This window comes from Pagrus major, chromosome 18, assembly GCF_040436345.1.
Source record: "Pagrus major chromosome 18, Pma_NU_1.0".
Classification (NCBI taxonomy): domain Eukaryota; kingdom Metazoa; phylum Chordata; class Actinopteri; order Spariformes; family Sparidae; genus Pagrus; species Pagrus major.
The window spans coordinates 4,881,404-4,892,500 of record NC_133232.1 but is presented as its reverse complement, the minus strand read 5'-3'; the positions used below and the strand labels follow the sequence as shown (position 1 = coordinate 4,892,500).

The 11,097-nt window shown below is 37.7% G+C and overlaps 1 protein-coding gene across 1 annotated transcript; it reads left to right on the top strand.

Moving 5' to 3' along the window:
* The first annotated feature begins 2,257 nt into the window (after nucleotides 1-2,257).
* LOC141013566 (sulfotransferase 2B1-like) lies at nucleotides 2,258-4,044 on the top strand. Its single transcript, XM_073487327.1, has 4 exons — nucleotides 2,258-2,387; nucleotides 2,556-2,647; nucleotides 3,562-3,739; nucleotides 3,935-4,044. The coding sequence occupies exons 1-4, from the start codon at nucleotides 2,258-2,260 to the stop codon at nucleotides 4,042-4,044; spliced, it is 510 nt and encodes a 169-aa protein (XP_073343428.1).
* Nucleotides 4,045-11,097: the final 7,053 nt, after the last annotated feature.

Here is an 11,097-nt window from a genome sequence, read left to right as displayed (position 1 = left end):
TCCAGAATCCCACAAAGTGAAGGTGAGCAACGACCCGATGACCTGCAGAGAGCTTCAGTCCCAGTGTCTCTGACATGATGAAGTGCTGTGAGCTGTAAACCTGCAGCTCCGATGGTGTGTGTGTGTTTGTGTGTGTGTGTGTGTGTGTGTGTGTGTGTGTGTGTGTGTGTGTGTGTGTGCGTGTGTGTGTGTGTATGCGTGCGTGTGTGTGTGTGTTTGTGTCCACACACAGGCCAGTAGCTACCATTGAGGACACTGAAGCCATGAAGCCACAAATATTAGTATATAAATGTCCTAAAAATGTCCTGCTGGGCATCCGACCTGTGGCCCTTTGCTGCATGTTACCCCCCCGATCCTGTTTCCTGTCATCTCTGAAGCTGTCCTATCAATAAAGCCATAAAAAGGCCAAAAATGGAGTTTGCCTTTGATGTTTATCAATTAATATGATGATGTTATTTTCCTTTACCCCTGCTGAAAGAGACAGAAAGTAGGAGGGGGAAAGAGAGGGAGGGAGGTAAAGAGAGAAAGAGAGAGTGCACAGAAAGAAAACTGTTTGGCTGCAGGTTAACATTGGCGAGGTTATTGTGTTAGCTAACATTAGTTCGTTGTCTTCAAAGCTTGTGAGTAAACATGCGGGGCTTTACAGTTAACATCATAACTTGTCAGGAACAAGTAAACGTTTGGGTCAGACAAAGATCTCTGCAGCGCTACTTTGTATACAAGACACAGGGCCGCATTACAAATGGCACCCAGAAAGTTAGATGAAAACATCTACAAAACTTATAATAACGGTCAGAACAGCACAAAACACCTGGGAGACTTAATAGTTTTAACAGTAACCAATATACATTAAAGTTGACAACATAAACGGTTCAATAGTGGCATTTTTCCACACAACTTACACCAAGCAATGCAAGGCTGCACTATGAGGGTCAGTCGGGGCAACGGAAGCTTAGGAGGTACAGAAAAGATGACGTGTGTCAAGTAATGACACAGGAAACATTAATAAAAATAATGGTAAATTAAAGTAACTCAATGAGATAAAAATTCACCCATACTCAACATCATTAAGTCATTAAGTGATTAATAAAATTCACAAATACAAAATGGAAATCAGAATGAATAAAGTGCATTTTTAACTCTGTTACACCAGTCACAGGGAATCGACTGTTCAAAAAGAAATATATACTCAAAATATATAGAATATCAATCAATAAACGTATTGATACATCAGTGACATATCCATATATGAAAATGTATATATTTCAAATACTGACAGGAGTTCTAATATCTAACACGTCTACTTTAAACTATATATATATGGCACTGTCATACATGTACCTATATTAGATTTGTGATTTGAATGCCAAATACATGCAGCAGTCAGACTTTTAACAGTTTTTATTACCCGTGTTTTAGCCTCCAAATGCACTGATGATAGAAATGATTTTAAGCTTTAACCATATTTTACATTCTTAACTATACATCCACAGTTATGTCACTTTTGCAGAAATGTTTGAAGACCTATGTCCATGAAGAACTGCTCAGTCCAGAGGCTCTGAAATACTTCGAGGAGTTTTCTTTTCGGCCAGATGATATCATCATTGCAACATATCTTAAGTCAGGTACGCAGTTATAATAGTTACGTGTAGTTACTTTGCAGATTAAGATGAGTGCATTTAGATAAATAAATATTGTGGAGTAAAAAGTATAACATTTACCAGGTTGAAAACGACTGATGTTAATTGCATTAACAATTTATTGGACAATAACATAGTATGTACATATGAACTGTTTTCCTAATGTTCGTGTACTTCAGGAATACCCTTTAACCATGAACTACAGTGTATTTAAATGTAGTGTTATTTCACAATACTTTTCATGAGTAAGTTGTTAACATTTAACCATCACTAGTGCATTTCTAACTACAGTGCATTTAATGGGAGAGTTAAAGGCAGTCTGAGCACTCCACTAAAACCCTGTAAATTCAAAGTACCTCAGTACCTGTAGATCTAAATGATATCAAACATCTGATATACTCATTACTAAAAACATCGTAACACTTCATTACAATGGTACATTTTCAGTCACCAAATGACTAAATTTTATTCCATTTAAACTGGATGTGAACACAAGAAAGAATACTCGAAATGAACAAAGTCGTACAACATCTAGCTTGTTAATTTGATTGGGAATGATTTATTCACTGTTGGACTCTGTTGAAAGTCTGAAGGAGGCTGAAATGATAAACTAATCAATGATCATCAATGTCATGAGAAACCCCAAAGATGTGTTCACATCTGCCTTCCACTATTTTGAGAAGGCCTCCTATCTTCCCAACCCAGGTCCACAGAACGAGTTTCTCCACAAGTTCCTTGATGGAAAAGGTTGTTCTCAAACTTATTTCAAGATATTTACTTTTTATCATAACACACAATAGAGTAAGTGACAGTAACCTGACCTGCATTTCACTGATAGATGGAGTCACCCTCCTAGTATTACCAGTAATGTTCAGTCGTGATATTGGAGTGTTTGTGATTTTCTTTTTCTTCTAGTTCGCCATGGCTCATGGTTTGATCATGTGAGCTGGCTGAATGCTGAGGATAAAGAGCACATGATGCACATCTCCTATGAAGAGATGTTAATGGTGAGACAATGCCTCAAGGTTTGGGCAGTGTGCAGTGGTAGCCTAGAGGTTAGAGAAGCAATGTGTGACTGGAGGGCTGGCGGTTCAAATCCCCGGACAGACAGGACTAATGTGGGTGGGGAAGGCAGTGCTTGCCCCTCCCTCATTACCATCACTGAGGTGCCCTTGAGCAAAGTCGTTAACCACAACTGATCCAGTGGAGCTGCTCAGTGGCCAGAAGATCAGACTGTGGTTGAGCTGAACTCCGAGCTCTGATTCTCCACTTGTCCAACAGTGAAGTCCTTTTCCTTTGACCTGTTCTGCCTCAGTGTCTGTGTTTGATCTCAATCCTACTGTAGAAATGTTGTCCTGATGATGGTGCTAGATAAAAGGTCTGGGGGGTCCAAGATTTTACAATTTATCCTCTGGGGACAATAGCCATGTTTCCATCAAGCATTTTGATGAATATTGCATAAGACATTTTACGGAAACGGCAAAATCCCCAAAAAGTTTTTACGCTCGCTTGAAGTGGATTTTGTCTTTTGTGAATCAGTTAATGCACAAAATGTTTGATGGAAACAGATTTACTGAATAAACTCTGAGCCTACAGCGCATCATGCTCTGACAAAATGAAGCTTTATGTAGCTAATTCATTCACTCGAAAACAGTTCATGGAAACGCACCAGATTAGCATTTTGATTTTTTTTACTTTAAAAAGTTTGCAAAAAATTAGCTTGACATTTTATGGAAACATGGCTGTATATATCTGTATATTTCAGTGCAATACTTGTTGAGATATATTTCCACCTGAACCAATATGGTGGACCGACCCACAGACATTGTCATCAAGAGTATTTCCACCAGCGTGGCTAAATGTAGCCCTGAACCCATAAAATCCTCCGATAAGAGATGGTGTGTGTTTCTGTTTATTGCAGGACCTGAAGGACTCTGTGTCCAGAATCACTCCGTTCTTGGAGATACCTTTGGACGATGAGGTGATCGAGAACATAGCAGACCGATGTCTGTTCAAGAACATGAGGACCAACAGCTCAAACTTCTCTATGGTTCCTTCTGAAATGAATGGCGTGTCTAAATCTGATCATATGAGGAAAGGTGAGTTTCAACAAATAATGTGTACAGTATACAGTCCTATTTCATTTCCACTGTTATTGGGAAAAGCATAGAGCATAGAGCCATAGAACACTATCTTTATGAAATATGGACAGTTACATAAAAGCTGTACTTTAAAATAGGGCCACACATCGTTTCTTCAGTTGCACTATGATCATCTTGCATGTTGTGTTTCAGGAATTGCTGGAGACTGGAAAAAACAACTAACTGTGGCAGAAGCCGAGTACGTTGATGCAGTTTACAAAGACCAAATGAAAGATGTCAAATATAAATTTGTATGGGATTAAGACACACCTCATGAAAGTCATTCCACCATACAATGATGCACAGAAACCTGTAAAGATGATGCAGTTGATTGTTGTTCACTGAGATGTTCTGTGTGGTTCATGAGGTCTGTGGAAGCAGAAGATGATCTGAATACTAACAATGAAATTACTTTAAAACCTGACACCTGCTGGTGTGACTCTCTTGTGACAAATGTACTTATTGTAAGTCACTTTGGACAAAAGCGTCTGCTAAATGCCCTAAATGTAATGTAAATGTAATGTAATGTAAAACCAACAACTTCCTGTCAACTTCTCTTATTGTCCTTGAATGTTTTATCTTTCTCGTAGGCAGATCAATAGTCTAATGCAAGATGTCAAACATACATTCATATGGGATTAAAATATATAGATATATATTTTTGCTATATTGATCATACTAATAATCAAATGTATAATTACCTTTTTAGGTCATTAAATTGAAGTATATTTTTTAACCATATATATTTACCAATTCCCATCATTTTGGCAAATCAGTCTAATTTTTGAACAAAGTTTGGGCAGAAACTAGTTATAAATTAAGCAGAAACCCCCACTTCAATTATTATTATTATTATTATTATTATTATTGTTGTTGTTGTTGTCGTTATTATTATTATTATTATTATTATTATTATTATTATTGTTGTTGTTGTTGTTGTCGTTATTATTATTATTATTATTATTATTATTATTATTATTATTATTATTATTATTATCATTATTTTGCTTGGTCTTTACTTCACAAGTGCACCTTCTCACACTGCCATCTATGCCAGACTCAGCTGTAGTATGTTGTTATCACCAGCAGATGTCAGTGTTTTATATGTGGAAAATCAAGGACACAGGAAAACTGCTGTTTCTTTCTTTCTTTTTGTATTTATTTACTTATTCATTTATTTATTTATTTATTTATTTGTAGCATGAATTTCATTGCAAACAATACATTAGGTTTTTTTATGTATCATGGTTGCACAAAAGGAAATGTCAGAGAGATTCATCCTGTGGGCACCAGGAATATCTGTACTACATTTCAGGGCAATCCATTCAGTAGACATTGAGACATTTCGGTGATAGACACTAGATGAAAGGTCAGGAAATCAGAAATCATTCAAATGTATTATCTGGGCAGGGTGGAAATCTGTGCCAAACTGCATTGAAATACAGTTGCTGTTGATAGGCTATATATTACTCCCACTACTGACTGGAAAACCCAACTAACAGCAGCAGAAGTGAAGTACTTAATTTATATGGGGTTAACTCATTTAATTTACTAAAATAACACCTTAATTGTGGAGGAGTGGACCTGTGGCGTGCGGGGATGGCAACGAGCAGGACGTGGCGACACAGCGGGCGAAGGAAAGGTTGCAAGGAAGACCCAACTAACAGCACTGCAAGATAATACAGACAGCTTCATTTATTTGACTTCAACATATATAAAACACTGACAGGGCGAGCAAGAACCAACAAGGTTGGACAGGTCTAGGCTAGGGTGACTGGGGGAGAAGAGAAGAATAACCCCCATATGGAAGTCCCATATAGTTCACAGTGTTCATAATTTTGTTTTTGTTCATGGTTATGTAAGTTCAACTGCTTGGGGAAAGACTCACACACTGTATTGAAGCAAAATGGAGAGTAACGATCTAAAGATAATGTCCTTAAGTGTAAATGGTCTAAATACACCTAAGAAGAGAGGAATGGTCTTAACAAAATTGAAAAAAGAAAAACAGCATGTCATATTGTTACAGGAAATCCACCTGTCCCAAACAGAACACGAAAAATGTGACAAGTTCGGTTTTAAAAATTAATATTACAGTTCATAAACAAGGACGTAAAAGAGGAGTTATGATACTAATTCCAAATACAACTACATTTGCTAATGAAAAGGAAATTAAGGATAAAGAGGGAAGATATGTACTAGTCAAGGGAAAACTAGAGACTGAACCTGTCACATTGATAAATGTATATGCACCTCCAGAAAGCAATAAGCACTTTTTCAAATCCTTACAGTCCTGCTCACCATTATTGGCACCCCTTCATTTTTTGCATAACCTCTACAGTATCGTCAGAAATAAATGGAAATGTACCAAATTTATATCATCAGGATCTTTTAATTGGAGGTCCAAAGTAATTTAACAAAGAAAATTGTTTTTTCAACTTACATATTGTAATTTCAAAGAAGAAACAGAAAAAACAGCATGTGCAGCAATAATGGCACCCCTCTTTAATATCTGGTTGCACACCCTTTGGCAGTGATGACAGCCTCCAAACGTTTCTTATACGCTTCTATAAGCTTCTTGCACTTCTCAGCTGGTATTTTCTCCCACTCTGTCTTTGCAAATTGTTCAAGCTCTTGAACGTTTGCAGGTTTCTTTTCCCCAATGGCAGATTTCAGCTCATACCAAAGATTTTCAATCGGATTGAGATCAGGACTCATGGCTGGCCATTTTAAAACAGTCCATTTTTTCCTTTTCAACCATTCCTGCGTGCTTTTGGATGTGTGCTTTGGGTCTTTGTCTTGCTGGAGGACCCATGATCTTCGACTCAAACCAAGTTTTCTTACACTGGGTAGGACATTTCGCTCTAAAATGTCTTGATAATTCTCTGATTTCATGATTCCTGTGATACGGTCAAGGCCTCCAGTACCAGATGCAGCAAAGCAGCCCCGCAGCATTATGGATCCTCCACCATGCTTAACTGTTGGTAGGGTGTTCTTTTCCTTGTAGGCTTCATTGCGTCGTCTATAAAAAAACTGTTGGTGTGCATTGCCAAAAAGCTCTATTTTTGTTTCATCTGTCCACAGAACATTTTCCCAGAAGGATTGTGGTTTGTCCAGGTACTCTTTGGCAAAGATTAGTTGTTCCTTTTTATGTCTTTTCCTCAGCAGTGATGTCTTCCTTGGCCTTCGCCCATGAAGCCCTGTTTGGTTTAGTGTGCGGCGTATGGTACTTGTTGAAACCATGACTCCAGACTGTTCCAGGTTGGCTTTCAGGTCTTTGGATGTTTGACGTAGTGTTTTTTCCACCATTCGCACCAACTTTCGAAGACGTCTCTCATCAATTTTTCTCTTCCCCCCACGCCCAGGGAGGTTCTTGACAGTTCCATGCTTGGCAAACTTCTTAATAACATTACGCACTGTTGAAACAGGGACATCAAGGTCTTTGGAGATGGCCTTATACCCTTTGGAGGTCTTGTGTTTGCCAATTATCGCACTTCTGATGTCCTCAGACAGCTCCTTTGTCTTCACCATTGTGACAAAGGAACAGGGGATAACAGATTGCTTTTTAAAACAGGGAAGTCATCATTCATTGGCTAATTCATGTCACATGGGCACAGACAATTTATCACAGATGATTCTAATTTGTGATTTACCACAGGTGAGTCACAATGTGTTTCCATACTGATTTACAGCAAAGGGTGCCAATACCAGTGACACAGCAAGCTTTAAGTTTTTCTATTTTTTCCTCCCATTGTTAATTGTTTTATATTGTTGTTTATCATTTGCTCTTTTGTATCAAACACGAGTTCTCTATAGAAAAAAAATGTTTCACTTGATTCATTTTTTTCAGAAAATATTCCACATTATGTACTTAAACTTCATGGGTGCCAATAATGGTGAGCAGGACTGTATTTAATGTTATAGCAACAGACACAGAAGGTATTTTAACTTGTGGGGGGACTTCAACATAGTCATGAACCACTGTCTAGATACAACCAGTTTAAAAGGAAATAAAAAACACAAGTCAAAATTAGTAAAGCTATCCTTAGAAGAAATGGGAATGATAGACATCTGGAGGAATTAAAGTGAAAGACAAGAAAAGAAATACCACCTTAACTAAAACAAATACTTTTTTGATTTCTGAGAAAGATTTGTTCGTGAGATGTCACTGACAGAACGACAAGACAGAGCAGCAGAGAGCAACAGCTCATCTGAGGAAATGTAGAAAATGTCTTTACAGTAATTTATTCCCATTCATTCTGTGATCAGGTCTCTTCTGACAGTGTCTCTCTCTGCCCTGCCCTCTGCTGCTGTGCAGGTGAGTGAGACGGGACACCCTCACCTGATTCCCAATAACAGCTTTTTTAGGTTAGTATGTCCATGCAAAGTTATGAATGTAGTCTAACTGTACCTCAACACTGAAATAGCTACAAATATAATTTTACATTATTGGTAAATATCAACGTTCTACATCGTTGCCAACACACTCTCATCTCTCTCAAATAAATCTCTCCAATCCAAAAAAGAGGAAGCATCAAAGCCTTTCCTTTGTAAAATATTATAATTATAGAATTGTAAAATTCTGGCCTCTCAAGCAACAGATGAGATATTTTTATGGAACAGAGCTCGACTGTCCTCAGCATACTGTGAACATATACACTTTCAATGGTCAATACTTTAGACATTCCTGGACAAAACTGTACAGATGTCCCAGTTTATGTTACATTTTTTTAAAGTACCAGCCCTTTATCTTTCTTTACATGTTTCTACTTACTGTGTTTATTGTTATGCACCAAAACACAAATTCAAATGGTGAAAAACCACTTGGCAAAATTGTGATTCTGATTATTGTGTGTCCAAGTTACATGTCTGGTCAATATACTGTACAAACACAAATAGTTGTAGGTGTTTATCAGGAAGAAAAGCACCAGTAATGTTCTACTTTAGATGCTGACCTGCTCATGTGCAATCCTTTGAGCCTGAAGATCTTCTACTTGACGTATGAACATCTGCTCCTTGACCTGTCGCCCTCACATCTGTTTGATTTATGTGTTTGTTCACTGTTTGGTGTTATTGTGATCTCAGGTCAGGTCTTTGAATGCAGCTAACCATCTTCTATAAGCTGGCATCACGTCACACACACACACACACACACAGACTGGTTTCAGTGTGCAGAGCTCCCTCTGCTGGTGACAGAAAACAGACTGAAGAACTTCATGAGGAGAAAGTTAAACTACAGGAGGAGGAGGTGCTCATGGGAAATGTAGTCTTCAGTCTGCTCCTTTAATTAAATCAGAATGTTGTGATTAAACTGTAACAACTTTTAAAATCAGCCGACGACTTTTTAATTTAGCTTTTGACTTTTTTCTCGACGTTAGCCTGAAAACTGAGTCCTGAAAAACTTGTTTCAGAATAAAAGCTCACGTTTAAATGAAACTAAACGTGTTCAGGTGAAATTCAGGTTACGTTCTGGTGGGGTTCAGCCGAGGTTCAGGTGAGCTTCAGGTGAGGTTCGCTTAGCGGTTGCTAACAAGTGTCTAAATGAGACTACAGAGGTGGTCGGGGACATTAAACGTCCTCACAGCGAACACGGAGACTCATCTACTCACTAGTCCGTCTTTACAGGCCCAATTTAGTCACAAACTATTCTAACTCTGACTTTACAACTTGTACATTGATCAGTTTTTACAAAACCAGTAATTGTGCAGTAAGACACTTAGTGGTGGTGACGTTTAAGTCATGTGACCGTGATGTCGTCTGTTTGTAGCCTAACATTAGCTTTTTACTGCTACACATTTAATTTAATTCATTCATTTAATCCTTACAAATTCAAAGGAGCTTTATTGGCATGAAAGTTTTTACAACAATGTTGCCAAAGCATTAAAACATAACTTGTCCAAACACTCGGACAGAACATAACAAATAACAACATAAACACAACACCAAGATTGATTTACATTAATTATATATACAGCTGATTTATATCTCAGTGAACACATGTTGCTGTCATTTAAACTCACAAAACCTCATATTAAAATTCATGTGAGATCTCAGTGTTTTCAAAATGACCTCAATCTGAAGAAAACATAAAAAACATGAAGTCTTTGAATGTTTCACTGTGTGGAGACCGGACGTACTGAAAGATGCTGTGAGACAGAAAACTGACGACCTTTAAAGGAGCAGACTGTAGTTTTTATGTAGAAATGCTAATGAGAAGAGAAAGATCTTCAGTGACTGAAACAAGCGAAAGAAACAAACTCTCTGTTTTCATGACTGAAGGTGCAGAGAAGCAACATTAGGAGCGACGTGGTCTCGTTTCTTGGACCTCGTTAGTAACCAGGCAGCAGCATTTTGGACGACCTTTAATGACACATTACATTGTGATGATCATAACTTTAAGTGTGTACAGGACAGGCAGTGAAGAAGTTTATAATGAACATGAGCATCAGTTTGAATCAGTTTGTACAAAGAAAAGATCATCACTAAAGATTCATTTTGACATTTACAGATATTTTGCATAACATAATAAATGCTAACAAGAGCATTTCATGGATTCCACAGAAATGTAGTGATGGATACAGTTTGTGTTCAAATCAGGAGCTGAATTCTTTTTTCTTTGTGATTTGACTCTTTACTATGACAGCCATCAGCTGATTCAAATCTCTCACCAAAGTTCATTCAAATGACAGCTGAGGCTTCATTTCATTAATGACTTGACATGAAAATGCAAAACAACATTTAGTTTTTTCCATTCAAGCTTTTCTCTTCCCCATTTTGAGTTTCATATTTGATGTTGATGTGATGTCCTTCGTCTTATTTCATCACCATTTTTAATTCCATCTTTAGTTTCAGCTTTCAGTTCCAGCATTTCCATTTTAAATTTCCCTTTTCTCATGTCCTCACTTTACATGTTCACATCATCATTTCTATTTTAAATTTCCTTTTCAGTTTCCAGTTTTAAAGTTGAATTCAGGCCTAATTCTTCCTAGTAGGGCAGTAAAATGATCTTTTTCATTTTCTATTTGGACTCCAGAGAACAGTGTGACTCTGAAACTGCACCATGTTTAGATGTAAACAATCAGCGGACTAATGCTTCCTTTTCTTCATGAACCATGTATGTAGCCTGTAGTTGACTCTGTAACACAGCTGAGGTGGATGAGGAAACAAGAGATGAACTACGAGCTCAGCAGTCTGTGCACTTCTGCTCCTGGATGTGTGTTATGAACTCTCACTAGGTGTTTGTAAAGATCGCTCGTGTTTCCACTCGTACATGCAGAAGACTTGTTGCACTTGTGGCTCCGAGCATCATCCACAGCGGC

Bases quoted from the DNA above. Each gene is read 5' to 3' on its own strand.
- LOC141013566 (XM_073487327.1), top strand. From the start codon at position 2,258: ATGATCATCAATGTCATGAGAAACCCCAAAGATGTGTTCACATCTGCC. The intron at 2,388-2,555 runs GTTGTTCTCAAA...TTTTTCTTCTAG, and splicing joins CAAGTTCCTTGATGGAAAAG to TTCGCCATGGCTCATGGTTT. The intron at 3,740-3,934 runs GTGAGTTTCAAC...GTTGTGTTTCAG, and splicing joins ATCTGATCATATGAGGAAAG to GAATTGCTGGAGACTGGAAA.